We start from the raw sequence: 21,163 nt of genomic DNA, 5'->3' as shown, positions 1-21,163 counted from the left end.
CCTATTAATTAATTTGGACAATATTTTAATGTAAGATCTATTTTTCTTCCATCGCTTTTCTACTAACCTAATCCCATGCGAAATTTGATTTTCTTAAACAGTTTCATCTTTCGCTGAGTTGGTGGTACAAAGAGATCCATATTTTTGCATGAACACGATGCTGGTCCACCACTTCTGCATGCTTCCGAATTTAGTTCATTCTTATTCTTTTGAACACTTGACAAACCCATGACTTAAACACTGACTGAACTTTGAACTTTCTTTGACAAAATCAAGCACCAAAACTTTACAAACTTACAATACTATTTGTATTACTTTCTTAAGACAATAGCAAAAAAAAACGACTTAGATGGTATATTGTGCGTGATAATTGTATTTCCGATTGATGATTAAAGTCTTGGCATTCCCACCCGCTGTTTGTAACTAAATTTCCTCCTCTTTGGACGAGAAGCACGTCACGAAGAACTGTATTCCCCCAGCGGAACCACAACGACCCACAACCACTCGCGACAGCGTCTCTCAGTAAACTGATGCCAAGACCATATGAAGTGAGTGTGATTTGTGTGATATTCCAAGCAAAGCACACCAGAACGGCTGGCAAACGCCGTTGAACTCCCTACCCATCCGTTCTTGGTGTCTTCCTCTCTGTTTCTTCGATCGTACAGACAAAACATTGACCACTTTGCAATCGAATGGGCACAAATAAATTTTGAAAAAAATTTTCAGTAAGCGCAATAACAATATAAAATTGCTAATTGTTTGAGAATTCAGTAATTTGTCAAATATTAAAATTTTAACTAATAAAAAACAGGGGTGATATGATAACTTATTTTCGATACTATCGAATCGACTGTCGATTCTGAGAAATTTAAACGATAGCAGGACTTCCTGTAACTGAAATAGATATTTATAAACAGTCGCATTCTTTTAAGAATGTCACAATGAATGGCCCAACAATGCGTAAAAAGGCGACATTCACTTAGTCTACGAGATATAGTTTTATCGACACTGTCGACTCGATAGTGTCGAAAAGTTATCATTCCACTCCAGCTTTCAACGGAAAAAAAATGGAACCAAAATGAATACATTTTATGCAACTTACCGATGATTGTTAGGAAAAATTATTCACTGGTAAAAATAAAAGAATCAAATTGATCTAAATTCGATCCTTTTGCTAAGGATGGATCGGATTTCAAACTTTGAATGCATATTTTTCATAACAGAAACATGTTAATTTGATCCATCCTTTGCAAAAGGATCAAATTTGGATCAATTTGATCCTTTTATTTTTACCAGTGTTAGTTTGCTTGAATTTATTTCAATGATTAAATCTGTCAAAAACTTGGCGAAGAAACTTTCTTAGTTAAATATTTAATGGAGTGAAATTTTCCGAGTTTACCAATATATTTAGAAAAGTTAAAAAATTTTCTTGGATACGATTATGATGCATAAGAAGTGAAGCAGTCTTTAGGTTAAGGACAGAACATACAAATTTATCTCATAATGAACAAAGAAGTTCCTCCTATATGTCGTCAGTTGGATCAGCATTTGTCGTAACTTCCTCATCGCCTCATCAACACTTCTTCTAACACCATGGAAATACACACACTATACAAGAACCCCTGATGAGGTGATGAGGAAGTTACGACAATTGCTGATCCAACTGACATTGTGATCCAATTCACATTGTGAAGTGTGTAATTTACAAATAACCGTGAAGGATATTTTATTACATTGCACAAATATATTTAAGAAACATCAAGAAATAAGGCTAAGTGAAAACATAGCTGAAATTCTATCAATAAATATTGACATTCTTATATTTTTAATATTGGTTATTGGTAGTGTCTGCAATACTACAGCTTGGTGCATTCTTTATATTTTAATAAAGCAAATCTTGGTTAATCATTAAAACGCTTAATGATTCAAATATCTTGGGTTCAAATCCCCTTAGTCACCAGAAATTTTTTTTTAAATAAGTTGTTTGAACCATACGTCCACTTTATTGCATTTAATTCAACAGGACTTGAATTTAACAGCAACCTCATGCATTTCTTGAAAAAAAGTAATAAATATATTTATCCATGTCTAGAGATATTATTTGTGAGAAATCCTAATTCCTCCGTGGGATGTAGTGGAGCACTTAATTTTATTTTTAAGTAAATAAAATACTCTTTAAAACAATAAAATATTATTATAGTTCCATTGCATATTCTGATTTTCTGGAGCTTGAAAACAATTAAAATCCGTAGCCTAAGAGAAAATGAAATGGAACTAAAATATTTTATTTATTTTAAAAATGGATTTAATTGTGAATCAAAAACAATTGAAATTTCCCCTTCGATTGCAAAGGTGCGTCACGTGAACCGTAGAAAGTACACTACATACACACTCAATTTACTACACGAAAAATTCATTCGAAGAACTTTATGAATTATTCCCGCAACACTCTATCGCTATTTTTACGAGGCTCCAAAACATTGTAGAAATGGTAGAAATAATTGGGATAAATTGCCACTCAACCCTACAATTGAACTCAACGTATTGCCTCTTCTAATTGGAAGCTTATTATACCTATATCCAAAATAAAGGGGTTAGATTCCCCCCGTCCCCAAATCATCATTCTAGAACACCTCTTCAACCAAGCCCCAAGTATTATTATCATTCCTTATCATGCAACCAAACAATCGTCATATCGACCAAACCAAATATAATGTATGTGTTGTGCCTTGAGAGAGCCACCGGCAGCTGTTGGTTACTCTCTAAACAATTAATACCCTCTTGAGCGCTGACACGCGCCTGTAGCCAATGGCAAAGCAGAATTTTGGGGTCTGCTTCAACATCCAGCCGGCAGCTTGCATGACTTTTTTTTTATCGTCTCTCGCACTTCCCTCTATACCTCTCACATACTGGATGCCGCATATTCTTGATCATTTTGGCAAGGAAATACACACTAGCATAGAGCCTTCCATCAAGCAGATGTACCCACATTAATACGTCAATTGGGGAGCAAGCACATGGGGATAAAGTGCGCATATTAATGTGCCTTGCTCTTAATTGGGATCAATTCATTTCATCTCTCTGGGCAGTGCATTTTTTCAAGATGTTCTTCTTTTGAGAAAGTGGACAAATTGCATTTTAACGTGCATTTCTGAAAAAATTAGCGAAAAGCTGAAAGATGTCACAGATGCACCCTAAATCATTAAAAATCGGAAAAGGTGTTCATGCACTTCTTTGTTCTGCTTTATGAACATTAATAATCAGAATACAACCTGCAACCTTTTCTTGAAGAACATACTTTTTCGAAAATTGGATTCTTTACAAATTCTGAAGGTAAAATCCTTTAAGATTTTCTTCAAAGATCTCATTAAATTTCTGTCACTGTGATACCCATTGATGATGGTCTTAAGGCGCCTTGAAAGAGTTAACTGTGAATCTTTAAATAATGTGCTAAAGATTTGTAAAATTGGAAAGGGATGTAAGAATGCTAGGTTCAAATCGGATTTACAAAACTAATTTCCAAGTAAAATATTTATTTCTAATTAACCAAATTCCCAAAAAGATTTAGGAAAGTAACACTCCATTGTATTCCTAATGTTTCCCACGGAAAAAAATATCTTTTACAAACGGTATTACTAGAAAATCTTAAACCTGAAAAATATTTTTGGACAGTAATTTTACCGGCTTTATGTTGCATTTCATAGAATTTTAGTGACTATAAAAAAACAGCATAAAATATGAAATTGGCATCGTTTATTATTTTTATCAGTTAACCAATTTCAAATGAAATCTCTACCTGAAACTACTGAAAAATTTTCTCTAAGAACCTTAAGTGTATATCACCACCCGTTTCACCTATAGGCCAATAAAAAACAGATAAATTATTTCATGAACCGTAAATAATGTGTCACAACTTAAAAGTGTGTATCATATGTCATTTTAAAGACATTTATTAAAGTTATAATAATTTACAGCTTTCTCAGATGTATTGAGAGTAAATATGGGAAATCCTTCCGAGTTTACTTTTCAAATTCTCACATTTTACAAACATTTTATCAAATCAAATATCTCAATGGTTATATCGGTTAATAGTTTAATATTGTAAGACTATCACGTTGGAATGAACAGATGATTATTTATTAGATGACTTAAATGGACCTAATTATACTGTCTGTACAAAAATTATTTTTCGAAATACTGAAAAGAATATCATGCTTTAAGAAAGTAGGAGGATTAAGGAAAAATAAAGATTATATTTTTCTTCTTAGGATCGACTTATAGGAAGGGTCTCTCAAAGACGCGAGTTCACTATCTCTCATTGTCTGGCCTTTGTACAAACGACTATGGCATACACAGGTGAACACACAGGCACAATGGTTAGACATAATATTTTCGGAGCTTTTATGTCCACAATAAGAGAAATCCTAAAAAGTTAAAATAACATTCTGGAAATGTTAATTTTACCCTGCAGTGATCCGAAAACGGTGTAAATATTACCCTTTTTAGGTGTATTATGGGTTAAAGTTACCCTTCTTTCATGTTGAAGGTGTAAAATTAACATTAAAAAATGTTAATATAATTTTTACACCCGAAAAGTGTTAAAGTAATGACGAAAAAATATTAATCGTAACCTCTTTTTTTCTCAGTGCATTAACTCTTTCTTTAAGTCGACATAAATATAGATCGACCAGCATTTTTGTAAAAAAATAAATTTGGTTAGAATGTAAATAAAATGAATAACGTAAATTGTAAATGTCCAAAAATAGTGAAATATTCTTGGAAAATGCAAAACAAAGAAGTTATGAATTACATTGGTATTTTCGGTTTTATTTAAAGAGATCCATGATCATTTTTCAGTTTTTTAGGGGCCACAATGGAATATTTTACTGACCAAAATTGAATTTTTCTCTGATCATTTTGAATATCTCACTGATCAGTTTGCTGAATAACCAAATAATGTTTTTTTTTTCTAGAAATATTTTAAATGAGAATTCGTAGAAAGGAGCTGAATCAAGATAGGTATACTATTTACATCCCTACCACGGTTCAACTCATAACAATGTCTTCAATTTTTGTCGAAATTTAATGCAACTACTCGAATGGATTTTATACGCTGATGCAAAGCACAATAACCGAGTATACAAGCCATCATTAAAAATCTATCAATATTTTCACAGTAAATAAACTTTGTAAAGAAGGTTTATAGCTTTCTTATAGTAAGAAGTAATTCTTGCGAGAGTAAAAATCGCGCGCATCTATGATTTTCTAAATAATTCTTTTATTAGACAACCATCAATGATGGATTTATTAGAGCACAACGCTGAAGTAGATTACATTTTTTAACTTTTATTGAATCACATTAAAACAGATATTGAGTCACGTGCCGGGATATAAAAATGCACAACGTTACATTTTATATGAGTGTGTTTTTTGGTCGAACCTCCCCAATTTCAAGCCCTATAAATTTCATTGTTTTAAATTTGTCTGTACAACCACGACAAATTGAACAATGGCTCATTATTTGGAGATGTTCGGTGTTTTATGCAAAGTAGCTAATTTAACTAAACACACCCACGTGAGATGTTTTTAAAAATTACCTTTAACAATTTTTGGCAATATGTTTTTTGCTTGACTTTTTTATTTAACACATTTTCTACGCTCTGTGGGTGACTCTTTTTTTTATGGCAAAAATTGAAAAATTCTCACGTAACTTTAACATGAGAGTGAATGGTAGTGAAAAGGATTTTTTTTTGTTCATTTACTTTGGTCCATGACATCTGTCCTCAGGGCTATGATGGAAAAAACTATATTCATTTGTTATGTACTAAACGGATATTTCTATATATTATTTTGTTTTTCTCTTTCATTCGCTCCCGGCTCAATGCATCGGTTAGTGGTCTAAAAAACATCTACTGTGAATTGATCTCTTGGTGCTTAGGTAAAAAGACTCGATGTTGAGTATAGTGGGAGAAAGAGAGAATATATACGAAACAAGAAACCCATAGTACAAAATGCCGTGTAAATAGAAAGCACAAAGGAGAGATAGTGAACCAAAGTTTCCTTCAGTGCATTGCCTTACAAATCTCATACCTTCACTATTAAATGGACCTTTTCTCTCTCTATCTGTATACCTCACTAAATTGTAACTTATATAAGCTAGTCTCAAATAATCTGTGAATTTCTCTATTATTATACGAGACTTGCTGATGGAAACGACAATACGTTAGTTCTTCTTCAACTATTGAAAATATTTTAGGGATGAGACATGGTTTTGAGGCTGGTGTATTTGTGGAATGTGATTGTATTTTAGCTATCTTTGTTTCTAATAATGGAAGATGATACACATCATCATCCAAATGTTGAATTTTACGACCCAAAATGATTTTCAAGCTTTAGTCAATCAAAACTTCCGCGTACAAATGCAGTAAGAAATATTGCTTAAGAATTATATCTTCAGGGAAGCATTTATAGTTCTAAAGCGGATGTTAGATAGAGTAATTATATAAATAAATATTTATATGCGTTTATGAGAGGATGTTGCTAAAACTTACTCTTCTTCTTCGTTCGTCTTCTTTGACACACTATTTGATTTCGCCTACGATAAATTTTCACTTGAATATGAATGGAGCTCATTTTGTCTGCGGAAACACCACAAAATTTGTCATTCAACTGGTAAACTTGTTGATTCTCAAGGAGGTATATCTCTATATATCTTCTTTCTTTATACAATTAGTTACATTAGCTACTATTTCCGGTCATATTGATCTCCTCTGTCTTGTATCTTTTCTCTCCTAAATCGAATCAAATTGGAATCTTATAACAAGTCACACGGGATGTATATATCGAATTGTATATATGTATATATATATTAAAGATTCCCTCCTTGATGAAGCGCGCGCTTTTTTAGGATGGAAAAGTGTAGATGTTTTGAAATCAAAAATGAAAATCACGTCTATTTTACAGCAACGTTCCAGCTACACTGGAAGTCTCTGGTGGCATGAGTGAGAAGACAGGGCACATGATTTCATTCTTTGTTCACTCCAGTATAAAACTCAACACTACTACTCCATATGCCTTTCCTTTGAGCCACTCTTGCGTGGTATGGCTTCGTGTGATCAACAAATGCTCCCAACATTTTTCTCTTGAATAAAGCCACCGAGGAAATTATGTACAACACATAATCATATGATACATCAGCAAACTCAGAATGTTGGTATAATAATTTTCATGAATTCTCATGTGCCCATCCATGAAAAGTTATGTACATAAGATAAAAAAAAGAAATATATATTTCACTTTTTTACCCCTCTCTTTTCTTGCCCATTTTCAACTAAAAAGAGTCCGAATGTTTGCAAAAACTCTTCTATATATATTTCTTGATCAAACATTTTTAGATGGCACACTCACTACTTTTCATCTATCGACACAACTTTTTGGCACTTTTTGTCAATCCCACACCATAACATTAATTCATTAGCATGCTCACTTCTATTGAACATCAAATATATGAATCATAACAGTAAAATTTAATAGGAATGTCCTTCAGCTTATTTTTTTTCCTACTTCTTATCGTCCAATCTCGCCTAAACGATATTTCAGAAAGCAATACTATTGCGTTCAATTGATTCTTCACCTGATTCAAAATTAATAAGCCATTTATGTTGCTTTCGAGGCAAATGTGAATCTTGCATTTGCCCCATCGATCGACAGGATAATTCATTGGAATTCATGGCACCTGCCACGGTGCTTTTGCATCTGTTCCTTTCCCAAAACATTTACCTCTTAAGAACAGCGTTAATTTGACTGCATTGGGTTCAATCTAGATTTCTCAACTATTATATGTGAAAGAAATGGGGAATGCCAGATTTGAAATTATAATCACTGAACAAGCTTGGAAGTAAGGCATTTCACTATCTTAATGATTCCTTTTAGGCAGACCCTTAGCAGATGGACAATTCAGTTTTTCAGATTCTAAAAATCCGTGATAAGTCTATTAACATCTGCTTATGGAAGATTCCAATTGTAAATTAATTCCAAATGCATAAAAATCCAGTTTGGGGTTGAAGCTGGGTGACTTAAAATGAATTGCCTTTCAACTCTTTCAAAGTGTACAAAAATTGGATTAATGTGCAAGGTCTGACTATCTTTTTGAGATGAAAATTAATATTAAGACACAATTAAAAATAATTGCTTTACATACAATGTATATCGAAAATATCTTATCTATGAACTATTCATCATATTCAATTGTTTCAGTGGTATACTGAAAGAAATAAGTGTTGAAACAAATCCACACGGAAAGACACTTAGTATCACATTAAAAACCTACTTTGAATTATTTTTTTTAATAAGTGCAATGAGTGCAGTGACAAGTCTCATTTATATTTAGGTTGATGCTTATCATGTCAGAGAAAGTGAGTGTTAGTGCAAGTCTCATAGGGGAGACTGGGGCACATGTAACCGTTTTCGATAGATGCGAATTTGAGGTGATTTTCCAAGGACACCGTAATTTTTTGGAAAATCTTTCTTAGCTAATGTTTTACCCTTGGGTATAGGCAATACATCGAAGGTAATGCGGATGCTGGAAAACAATTGAGTTTTCCATAAAAATAAAATTTGTGTCACTGTGCATTTTTCTCTTTTCGCAAAATACCTGGGGTAGAAGTAAACACTTTCTGGGGAGGATGTAAAGACCCTTTTTTCCACCCTTGAAATTAACTTTGCACCACTTTCGATTATTTTAATTACTTAAGAGATATATAAAGACTGCATATTTTTCAAAAAGTCACGATAATTTTTACAAAGAATAATTAAAATAGCAAAAAAAACTAAAAGTATGCATATCAAAGACATTTTTCAATGGAGTTTCCCCATATTTTGACATCATGTGACTTTTTATTGAACACAGCACCACCAATTTTTTTCGTAATCTATGAATTATAGATATTTCGCATGAAGGTCAATTTCCTGCTCTTTTACCTACTCATTTTGTGAAATTGAAATTGCCTGTTTACATCTACCCCAAATGCAGTTTTCTGACCAATTATTTATTCTTTTGAAATAATGTGAATCTCAATTTCTTTTCTTTTCAAAGAAGTGGTATTGCTACATTTCGATTATTTTACACAGTTTTTAATTTCCAGGCGGAAATCCAAATGACCAAAATAATCGAAATATCAACATTTTCGGGAAAAATGATTTTTATTTTTAAAGTATTAGGATTTTATTGACCAATTCATCTGTGGACATACATCCCCATGCCCATGGTATCTATGAATGCTTATGGGTTTTATCCTCTGGAGTCTTAAAATTAATGAAAAAAATCACAGTGTTTACAACTACCCCAGTTTACTACTGCCCCAGTTCCCCCTACTATAATGGACCTAATGCATGTCAACACTCATATAGCTAGATATCGAGTGCCGAATTAACACTCATGAGGCTCATTGAGCAATTGTCTATTCATAAATTTTCAAGTAAAAGTTCATCTCGACTGAGGAATATGCATAAATGTTTTTGATTTGGGTACATACTTCAGTCGAGATAATTTTTGTTTGACAATGTTTATAATAGGGTATCGAATAGGAATGTGCTTTACGGCATCTACACAGTAAGAGAAATTTCTTTAAAAAATTCCTTTTTAAAGAAAATTTCCCCTATCCTTGTTGACAGAAACGTCAGAATTAAAAAAAGCATTTTTTGACAAAAATTGCTTCTAGTGTGTAGACACCATTATAGTGTTTCATGAAAGCACGTACACCAATATACAAATGTTCCGGAAGTAAGAACTTCGAGTTAAATAAATAAAGTTAACAGAAAAAAAATTAAAAAGAAATAAAAAGGAAAATAAAGAAATTGAAAATAAGCAAAATAAAGAAATTTATTCGTTTTTTTATTTGTGTTGTTGTATAAAAATTATTTTAATCCTCTTTTTCATGTAAATCATAAATATTAAAATATAATAAAGAAGACTGTAGAAAAAGAAAGTTATAACATAAAAGCTTCTATATACACCCAAAAAAGGTTGAAACAAGCCTCATGCGTAATCCCAAACCTCAACTGACGGTTATTTCGAATTTTTGATTTACATTAAGACAACACTCATTTCACATTTCAATTTGTTTCTCAACAATTATGTGAAAGAAATAGGGAATTCCAGATTTGAAATTATAAGTTCAAGTAACACTCAACCTTCTCTCACTCAGTGTAATATTGGAGTCTAGCCGTAATAGTGAGTTGAGAAAACAAGTGTTAAGAATTTCTTATTTTGATTTCTTTTTGAAATAAGTTTAAGGTGCTAAATTACGAAAGATAGCGACTTGGAGTCTTTGAATAATCCCCTACAAGTTGTCCTTAGAATCGTCGACAATAGCTATATTTTACTCCCGTCCTTCTCTTTATCTTTCAAAAAAGTATTTTTTTGGATTTCTGTAAAATATCTTTAATTTCAAAAATTTTTCTTTCATTTTGGTATGTTTTTTTACGTATTGCAAAGAACTACCCATGTATTTTTTTAACTAAATGTTTAAAGAAGTCTTAGATCCGTTAATCGCAGTTTAATTCTCAGTCATAAACGATTTACTGGAGATCATTGAAAAATCGCAAAAAAAGAGCAACTATGAGACATTCGTTCCTCAACTTGCCATTGTACCTAGTATTCAAGGTAACATTTGAAAATGAAGAATATATAATCCATTTATAATAGAAATATTCCCTGATACTATTCCTAATCCCTATTTTTTCATAAAACTCACGATTTTTTTTTTGGAACGGAGGGAGTACTACATTTTCTGAGCTTTAGAATTTTAAAAATAGTTTTTTTTTCGATTTCAGTCACAAGTGAGTCGTTCAAAATCATAATGTTCTTTGGTATTACACAAGACCTTTCATTTGCGCTATCAATCATTAAATTTTGACAAATACTCACAGGTTTATTGTGATTTAAAAAATAATAATAAGTGTATTCCATATTTCGATTATTCTATATTTCAAGTCATTCGGATTTATGTCAAATGACCGATATATTAAAATCATCAAGTATAATTGTCTGTGAGAAAATTTCAAATTTTAACCAACATGTTCCCAAAGCTCTTGACTTTTGTTATGTTTAGATAAACTCAATCATCAATTCATTACTCTTAAAAGCAATTATTGTAAATTTATGAGAGTTTTCCGAACAACTACTATTAATTTTCTTTTCACTAATTTTCCTCTTCAATGAAAAGTTAAATGGGAAACTCTTGGGAAAAACTTTATTAAACCGAATAATTTTGATTATCATCAGAGAGTTTACAAAAACCAATTTCTTTTAATTGCACTTTTTTCTCCATCGATATTTTGGTTCCTCGAGAGAAGAAAATTTGTCCCAAATGCTTCAACTGACATTGATGTTTGTGGTATTTTGTGCATGCAACTTTTGGTGCACCAGCCACATAAAGTATCATCTGCTCACTTGCACCTTTTGTTGGCAAATGGGTAAATTTTGTAATTTAGCGATGGACATCACCTGCTATATCTTTCTGTCTTGGAGAAGTGCTGCATCAAAATATTCTCTACAAATATATATATTGATTTATACTGCCTCAGAGAAATGAGCCCCGAACACCGTCTGCTATTGCTTTCCCTCTAGCAGATGCTCATTTCCTATTGGGAATTGGGAGGCCCTTTTTTCAGGCAGAAGGTGTGCATCCCTCTTTTTTTTTCTCGAAAATGATCCACTAGAGTCCCCCTTCTGAGAAAGATGGAAAGACTCCACCACGTCGGTGGGTACTATTTTTTGTTACTTGCAATTTCAATAGATCGGTCTCGTTTGGATTCCCATCATGCTCTAAGTTCCGGTGAGAGATGCACAGCAAAAATAAACAATCTCGTACGCTTCATGACTACACCCAATGATTTCTTGTCATTGATAGAGGTTTTCTTGTGTCTCTTTCACTAATATAATACAGGGTTATTTCAAAGATTTTAAAAATCGTGGTATTAATAGATAAATAGGCTCGAACTTCTAAAGTTTTTTTTTTACAGACAACTGCTGTATGAAAATTCAAATTATAGATTTTTTTAGTGACAAACGAATTATACTTAGTTTAATTTGAAATTCACTAAACCGAAAATGTGTTACTCCTAAATCTGAAGCAAATTAGTTATTACAAGTATTAAAATTTAAAAAGGGAGATATTTTTTTTTCGAAAAATTGTGGCATTAGCGATTGAACTTTTACCTTGACTTTTTTAGGGATATTCCATTTAATCCAAATTCACACCCTTTTCTTTCGATTCTTTAGAGTCGGGAAATTAATTCTTTATGGCTCCGGCACACCTTTTAGATCAGAAAAATTTCATGAAGTCGAAATTCGAAACCCTTTCTTTCTCACATGTTTTGCATATGTCTATCTCATTCTCTCGCATACCAAATTCGATTGAGCTAAATTGAATTTAGAGTGATGTTTAAGAGAAGAAGAAGAGTGCGAGAGAATAAGATAGACATATGCAAAACATGTGAAAAAGAAAGAGATCCGAAATTCGACTTCATGAAATTTTCTTGATCTAAAAGGTGTGCCCGAGCCATTAGCAATAGATTGCTTAAATTTGTTTGCAAAACACAAAGTTCTCTTAAAATCATCAAATTATGAGTGAATTTAATATCACGTACGATAAAAAGGAATGGAGCCTGTTTATAGACCCACCGAAAAGAAGCCTCAAAGCTGTCCTTCTTTATCACGGAATCACCTCAATACTCAATCTCGACTCACAAAAAACTTTGCGCCTAAATTTGTCGTTCAGCACTAACAGCACAAATTCAATTAACTCACTCAGAAACTCTATTAAAAATACAGAAGATAGAGTGTTAGATTTTGGAAATATTTTCGTACAAAGATGACTTTTTTGTAAAGTATTAAAAAAGGCATATTTATTTATATGGCGCGAGGAGCCCTCTATCAAGCCATATGTATAAAATTCTATGTGCTCAGAATTATTTCGGAAGGTATAGGGAAATATCATAAAAATGCACTCGAATGTAGTGTGAACGTGTGTTTCATAGGTGTCTTAAGTCTAAGTCTCTAAGGTTTTAATAAGTCTCTATGGTCTTAAGCAATCTTGGCTTCTTTAGCAATCTATTGCTGAAGAATTAATTTCCCGACTCCAAAGAATCGAATCTCAAAAATCCCAAAAACAATTTGCTATAAGATAGAATTTTTGTATTTTCAAAAATGACTAAGAACAATAAATGAGACATTAAGAGAATTCACAGGAGGCGTCTCTATGGTCAAATATATACCTCCAAGGACCCTCTATATTTTCCCAAAGAGAGCACCGAAATATCGGGTATAATTTGTTATATATGATTTTTTTAAACCTCAGTCCAAAGCATTTTTTGGAGATTTTTTAGGAAAACCTCATTATTTCACCCTCAAGGGGTGGTTTTACAGATTTCATGTACTAATATAAAGTTGTAGGGTAACTCTTCACCTTTCCAACGGATATCTAAAATTTAAATTCCGTTCACTAGAACCGGAGATATAATTAATAAAGTAAAACAAAACAGCTAAATGGCAAAAAAAATAAATTCTCAGAATTGCGATGTGATTGAAAAAAATTAAAGTCATTTTATAAATCAGCACACCCAATAGCATAATAATCAACTAATACTTCCTAAGAATTTTTTTCATTGTATACCTGTGTTATTATAGGTTCAACTGACCATTGTTAGCATCGTCACAATCCCATATGTATAACATTGGACAGTCGATATCACAATCGCATTTTGCAAGTTTCACATCGGGCATTATGATATGAATGATATAAAATCAAATTGGTGATGTTAACTTTCATTTGTCAGTATAAACGCCTGTATCTAATAGGAATTACCGAATTTACTATTTTTTTAGTTCTTAGAAAGGATAATAGGGAGGAAATACAGTGGGACCTCGATAAAGTCAACTAATAATTTCCAGGCCTGTTGACTCTATTGGATTCGTTGACTCTATCGGAGTCCGAGAAAAAATCAAAAGAGATATTATTTTATGGTTGTACTGGATCATTGATAAATTCAACACGATAGTCGAATATTTTATTTAATTAACCCATAAATTCTACACCCTCTGGTTCAAAAAAGTCGTATGTTTGGGCAAAAGTTGGGGATTAAGAAATGATTTTACGGAATATTTATATTATTAGTAAATATCTTAAGTATAAATTACTCTCCATGCGGTAATATTAAGGTCCGCCCACGATGTAAAGATAGCGAAATGGTGTCTTAAAGATTTCTCTTTTTTTTACTTTTATAATTAAAATTATTAACGTTATTAACTAGAATTCATTTTAAAGTTTTAGTGTAAAAGATAATATTGACAGTAGATCTTTCCGTTATGCCGTAACTATGGCTCTAAACTTCACAAAAATAGCAATACAAACATTTTTTTCTTATTTCTTCTTGTTCTGTAATATGGACGCTAAATGGTTAGAGATATCGACTTGGAGTCTTCAGACCACCCTGGGGATTAAGAGTTAACCTGAGAGGATTATTAATATAACTCTCATTTTCTCGCCACCGCTCCCGTTCACCATCAAAAAACGTATTTTTTGCGATTACAAGAAAACACGTCATAGGGTTTTTTTTTCGAAAGATGAAAGGGAGAGGTGGGGTGGACAAGAGAGTTGTATTAATAATCTTCAAGTTTATTTAAAGGGGGGGGGGGGGGGGGGTAGGGTCGTCCAAAGACTTCAAGTCGATATTTTTAACCATTCAGCACTTAAATCTTAAATGTACAAAAAAAATCGTTTTTTGCTTACCAATTTTAATTTTCTGTTGTTTATTTTTGTTTTTGATCCAATTTTTTTTTAATTAAAAAATTAACTTTAAATAAATTTACATGTTTTAAAAGAGATTTTTTTATGGTCGTCTATCATGTAAATTTTTCAACGAAGTAAGTTCTTTAAAAAGTTCGAATAAATTTATAAAATGTTTCGTCACTATGTTATACTAAAAAAAAATCTAGCATCTTGTACTTTTTTGTTTTAGTAATTTAAGTTCATATTTTTTGTTTGTGCTATAATATTATTCACTTCCAAATTAATGATAGCTCAAAATTCCTTATATTGCGATCATAGGCTTAATAAAAAATCTTAAAACGAGAGAGATAAGCAAAGAGAACTTTCAATCGGTGAAAAAGCTTAAAATCATGAAAAGAAAATTATTTTGGTGGATAATGATTACATGGTTAATATACGAATTTTATCATAATATTACCATATCCTTATATAGGGTGTCCCAGAAAATACGCAAGATTTAAATTGAGCGGCATTTCAGAAACAAAGGTCCCCAACGAATAATAAAAATACTACGTGACAGTTTATAGATTAGGGTTATTAAAAATCCATCACTAAATGACAGACCAATGCTTTTTTGTTCTAAAAAAATATTTAAGAAATAATTAAATAATTTAATTTAATTTAATAATAAATAATTAGTCCATTAGATCATGTAATTTTAGACCATTACATTTTTTTATTCGGTTATTCAAAGTTACAAGCCTAAGTCAACAGACCTACATTCACCTGTGTGTATTAAAAGAGGACTTTTAACCCTGAATTATCGAAATTTAGCCACATTTGTCCAAAAAGGTAATGAAAACCTTAGACGAAAGGATTCATATGCCAGCAAAGCCATGAAGGTTAATTACTGGATGCGATATTTAATACATAAACCCTATGTTATGTACTTTGTTTTCCAATTTAAAAAAAAAGTGTAATTGAGAAAAAAATGTGTTTTTTATTTAATTTAAATCTTGCGTAATTTATGGGACACCCTATATAAATGTTTTTTTCTAGTGCTTAAAGTGTTACGTTGATACACAAAAAGAGTGGTTTTACCCCTCTAACGGTGTTTTCTTTAATATGCGAAAAAAGTTCTAAAACAATGTTTTCTAGGATAATTAAGATCCAATACAGTCGAAAAAGCCATCCATTCTTCATTATCTTTTTTAGTTTAGGCGCTAGGTGAGAAAATAAAAAATTTTTTTGAAACTCTTTTTGCTTCTAAAATTCACATTTTTAGTTTTTTCAATTTTTTTAAATAAAATATACAAAGTAGAATGACATATCTTTCAGTAAAAAATAAATTTATTTTAGTCAGATAACTTTAAATCGGTATTTTTATGGAAATTGGAAATGAGTTTTTTTGCACAAATATTTTTTGTTGTTTTTTCTCTGACCTGTTACACAAAACTGGGAATAGCAACAAAACGGAGAGTCAAAATGAGTTCAAACTTTCAAGAGATGTTTATAAGACTATTACCGAGGACACTATAGCACTTTTAAATAAATAAAACCTTTATTATCGCTGTAAATGTGATTTTTGTGAAGACCGCCTGGAGGCGGTCTTACCCGTTAGAGGATTAATTTCGAAAAAAAATCATAATAAAGTCATATAATATTATTAGTTCAATAATAAAGGAAAAATTGACACTATCGGAGTCAATTTGGGTCCAAGTTGACTCTAACGGAGTCCGTAGAGTAAAAAAAATAGCTGTTGACTCTATCGGGGGTTAACTCTATCGAGGTCCCACTGTAATAACCTACCACTTACATTTAAAATATTTCTAGGAATCTCATGTCAAATTCTCGAACGTAACCAATCACAGTAGGTTACTAGTTATTGTTCGTTTTTCGATTGCCTATCAGAAATTTAGACAAGGCCAAAACCAATTAGGGTAAGTGTGCCAAATTCCGGCATAGTTGCATGCAAGCGCCAAAGTCTCAAGTTTGAAATGTAATATCTTTAATAGAAATTGATTTTTTTTCATTCCTTCTACTTTAGGAGTGTTACTTAGAACCTTGTAGACAGTTTATCGTCTTTATTTACTTTAAAATCGTTCTTAATACATTTTAAAATGAATAAAAATGTAGACATAGCTTGGGTGCCCTATTTCGGCCATCTTCATTCTCATAGTTCCTTGCCCTTCGGGAATTCTTCCAATGTCTTTTTCACGTCATCTCATTTGTCGAAGCTACATTTTTTTGTTATTCTTTTGCATTGTATAATCTCTGGAGTATGTAAAAACTAAAAATTCATGGAAATTCGAGGAACAAAAAAGGTGGCCGAAATTGCAAGCTGGCCAGAATTTGGCGCACTTACCCTATCTCGTACAACACTCCATTCGAGACACTTTCCCTTCTTTTAAGCACTGAGTCACAATTATCTTTAAAAAATATATTAACCAGGAACCAGTCAGAGATTTATCTGCTTATGTTTGTGGATTTGGACTCTAGTGGTTTCTTATTGCTCCGTACAAATTTAATGAAAGACCCTGTGCTAGGAGTTACCGTATTCCCACCGCGTTGCTGTCGCTCAGAACTAGTAGAGCGGCGCCAAGACTCTCTCAAGATTTCTGGCTCCGATGAGTTGTGAGCCAGAATAAAAAATCCTCCATCCAGCAACAACTTATTTCTCACAAATTACTTGACGAAAGCCATAATTGCTCTCAAGAACGTTAGATAACAAATAGTTTTTTTGTTCATGCTCCTTCCAGTTTGTGATAATATTCATTCAGCCTCTCAGCCACTGCCGGGACAATAAATTGCGCAAAATTGCGTGATAATATAAGATTTTGTATATAACAGAGAGGAGGCACGTGGATTGCAAAGCCCATAACTGCAATTTATGGGAATCTCTGTGCGGAAATTAAACTTTTTAGCAAAAATAAGCAAACCCACCCCAGCAATTTTCTCATAAACACCGAATGCAGAGGTACCTCTGCAATTAATTTGCATTGGAGTTGGAGATCCAGAAGTCGTAAAAGACAGTCAATAAACTTACTTGTTTTGTTGGTTGATATTCGAGTCCCCATTTTCCACAAAAAATAAAAAAAAAGATTGCTATGCAGGCTCTGGCCAGAGGCTGGGTTCCTCGGAATTTTCACTTCACAGCGCTTCCATGATGTGTGGACGCATGAGGCCGATTACAGATAAAGTGTATCACATTCCAATGCAATCTTACAATCTAATTATTCACTATTTTGTTTAGTGCTTTAGCGAAAAAATATATTTTACATCATTTTTAGAGACATTTCACTTTTTATATGAGAAAAAAAACATGACATCCCGGCTGTCAGCTGGAAATCCAATATCGAACAAAATATCGCCAAGGGCATCGATATATCGTTTAATCCGATTTTTTATTTGAAATTCAACTGACTTTTTTCCAATAAGAATTTAAAGATTTTCATGTTTTTCCTTATAAAAGAAGAAAGAATATGCACTTAATTAAACTTATATTTATAGAAAATTAGTATACGTTTGAAATTTAATCATAGATTTTCTTGAATAAATTTATTAAACAATGTTTTTTTGGGTTTTTAAATTTCCAAGACTGTTCCGACTGTCCTAGTACGCCATGGGACATTTCCGATATTTTTCCTACGCTTAGAGTTCATGGGATATGGGGATCGCCCTAACCAAAATATTTTGGTAACGTAAATAGAATTTACGTGTTCCGTTCAATTTGGAATATCTTGCATAATAAATAGTGTGGTTTGCATTCTAAACATATATAAGCAGAAGATTCATCTGCAGATACAGGTGTTAAGTTGCTGGATAAACACTTCGAAGAATTCTTGTTGTGCGTGACACTTTCCCATATCAAATGAAGAAAATCATGGAGCAAGGAGGATTACTCTCAATGAAATTCCGCGGGACACTTCAAGGAGTACTAATTGGGGACTGCTGCGGTTGTCCATATGAGGGAGAACCAATGGAACCTGGCACCAAAGTTGTACTGAAGAAGTTTCTGGAGAAGCTATCCGGAATCTATTTTAGCGCTCCTTATAAGCCCTATACTGACGACACAGCAATGACTATTTCTGTGGCAGAAGAGCTAATTGAGAACAAAGGAGTGGATCAATCGAGATTGGCCAAACGCTTTGTGCAGAGCTACGTAAAAGCCCCAAATCGCGGGTACGGAAGTGGCATCAATGAGCTGTTCAACAAATTCCAAGGTGCAAAATTCGAGAATGTTAAGCAATTGGCTAGGGAACAGTTTTCCGGAAGAGGTTCCTTTGGGAATGGAGCAGCTATGCGAGTTGCTCCGGTGCCTCTTTTCTGTGTTCGCAGTGAATCTGAGCTCGTGGAGATGGTCAGGACACAGGCAGAAATTACACACAGCCACAAGTTGGGAGTGAATGGGGCTATTTTGCAGGCACTAGCTATCCATCAGAGTCTCCATCTGAATCCCATGAAACCCATAGATACTCAGCATTTCATTGAGGAGCTCATGAGGAAGATGAAGCCAATTGAGCAGGATAATGATGAGTAAATAAGAAAAACATTTTGTAAAAAAAAAAAATAGTTTTAGGAAGACAAATTTATCTTGGGGCAGAAATGGTACTAGATTTCTTTTCTTCCAGCATCGATGATGGTGATCCTGAGCCATATAACCGCCAACTGACGGAAATCACAAAGCTCCTGGACAAAGGAAATCCTTCTGAGGAGGCTGTGGTCAATAGCCTCGGCCACAGCGTCTGTGCCCTCTATTCCGTCCCAACTGCCATTTACTGCTTCCTGCGCAGCCTTTCAGAAATCGATGGAATTGCCACAGATAATCCCTTCAAGCGATGCCTGGAGTATGCAATCTCCCTAGGCGGTGATACAGACACCATAGCCAGTATGGCTTGCGCCATTTCCGGAGCATTTTACGGAGAATCTATAATTCCGCCGTCGCTGCTGAAGCACTGTGAGGCTTCTGAGAAGATCACCAATCTCGCGGATTCCCTCAGTAAGGTTCTGCAAGAGTAGCTGAATAGCTTCTCCAAGTGCCTTGAGGAAATCTCACCCCAAGAGGGTTTTTTTCTTCCGCATGGAGCCAGTGAATGGGCTCAAATGATTTGCTAATTGGACAGAAAGGTGCAAGGACAATGCACAATATATTTTGGGTAATAATGTTTGTAAGTTGTTGAGGCACGTCATGTTAGAAGAAAGATGTATCTAAAAAATAAAATGACTGCTAGAAAGAATTTTCTAAAATTTGGATTTATTGTGTCTGATTTTTATTTCGTTTTACAAGCTGGAATTCTTTACGATACCCTACCTTTTCGTCCTTCCTAATGAAACGTGCCTGGGACAAAATCTTTGGAAAGAACAAAGAATGACTCAAAGATTTGAGCAATTTCTAGAGGTAAATGATTCGCGGATCTCTTACAATCTTGTTAGAATTACTCTAAATCAGGTCAAAAAATCATTTTTTAATTTTTTTTTATTTTTATAACATTTGAAAAATATTTTCTGAAAATTTCAAGTCAATCGAAGTAAAAGCCAATGATAAGCCTAGATCAGCTTATAGAAGTGCGATTCCTTCATTACAAATTTGGATTGTGGCAAACTCGAACGATAATATTTATGCATAAATAATGCAAATTTCGTTTAATAATTCTTAAACTATTTGTAACATATTACACTGTGCGACAAAATTTAGGTTTTTGTGGGTGTTTCTGACGAGAGTACAAAAAATTGTTCAGGGGGTCATTTAGAAATCTCAAATCTGAAATGCGTTTGTCCGGGTCACGTCTGGATTTTTTAATATAGGGTAAGTGTGCCAAATTCCGGCCAGCTTGCAATTCCGGCCACCTTTTTTGTTCCTCGAATTTCCATGAATTTTTAGTTTTTACATACTCCAGAGATTATACAATGCAAAAGAATAACAAAAAATGTAGCTTCGACAAACGAGATGACGTGAAAAAGATATTGGAAGAATTCCCGAAGGGCAAGGAACTATGAGAATGAAGGTGGCCGAAATAGGGCACCAAAGCTATGTCTACATTTTTATTCATTTTAAAATGTATTAAGAATGATTTTAAAATAAATAAAGACGATAAACTGTCTGCAAGGTTCTAAGCAACAATTCCTTAAGTAGAAGGAATGAAAAAAATCAATTTCTATTAAAGATATTACATTTCAAACTTGAGACTTTGGCGCTTGCATGCAACTATGCCGGAATTTGGCACACTTACCCTATGCATTTTTAGTTTTTTGCTGTTTTATAAAATTCAAAAATTTATATCTCCGGTTCTAATTATCCGGTGGTAGTCACATAAAGCTAAAATGACGCGTACTTTCATCCTCTATAACTTTCGTAAACATATCAACAACCTACGATGAAAATAAAGTGTATT

The 21,163-nt window shown here is 33.1% G+C and overlaps 2 protein-coding genes across 3 annotated transcripts in view; one reads left to right on the top strand and one right to left on the bottom strand.

The window, feature by feature from the left end:
• LOC129808098 (protein neuralized) overlaps positions 1-18,191 on the bottom strand; it is a 36,675-nt gene extending 18,484 nt beyond the window's left edge. The window contains exon 1 of one of the 2 annotated variants that reach the window (XM_055857816.1): positions 17,818-18,191. In XM_055857816.1, the coding sequence (XP_055713791.1) occupies positions 17,818-17,848 (31 nt within the window). In that variant the 5' untranslated portion in view covers positions 17,849-18,191. Of the gene's footprint in view, positions 1-6,551; positions 6,983-17,817 lie in introns of those variants that run through there. The other variant, XM_055857808.1, reaches the window with a different exon arrangement.
• A 226-nt stretch (positions 18,192-18,417) lies between these two features.
• Positions 18,418-20,008, top strand: LOC129808502 (ADP-ribosylhydrolase ARH3-like). Its single transcript, XM_055858281.1, has 2 exons — positions 18,418-19,307; positions 19,403-20,008. The coding sequence occupies exons 1-2, from the start codon at positions 18,643-18,645 to the stop codon at positions 19,788-19,790; spliced, it is 1,053 nt and encodes a 350-aa protein (XP_055714256.1). The 5' UTR covers positions 18,418-18,642; the 3' UTR covers positions 19,791-20,008.
• Positions 20,009-21,163: the final 1,155 nt, after the last annotated feature.

The sequence above is a fragment of the Phlebotomus papatasi genome, chromosome 1, assembly GCF_024763615.1.
Source record: "Phlebotomus papatasi isolate M1 chromosome 1, Ppap_2.1, whole genome shotgun sequence".
NCBI classification, from domain to species: domain Eukaryota; kingdom Metazoa; phylum Arthropoda; class Insecta; order Diptera; family Psychodidae; genus Phlebotomus; species Phlebotomus papatasi.
Note: the sequence above shows the minus strand (reverse complement) of the source record. Positions and strands in the feature narration are given on the sequence as shown.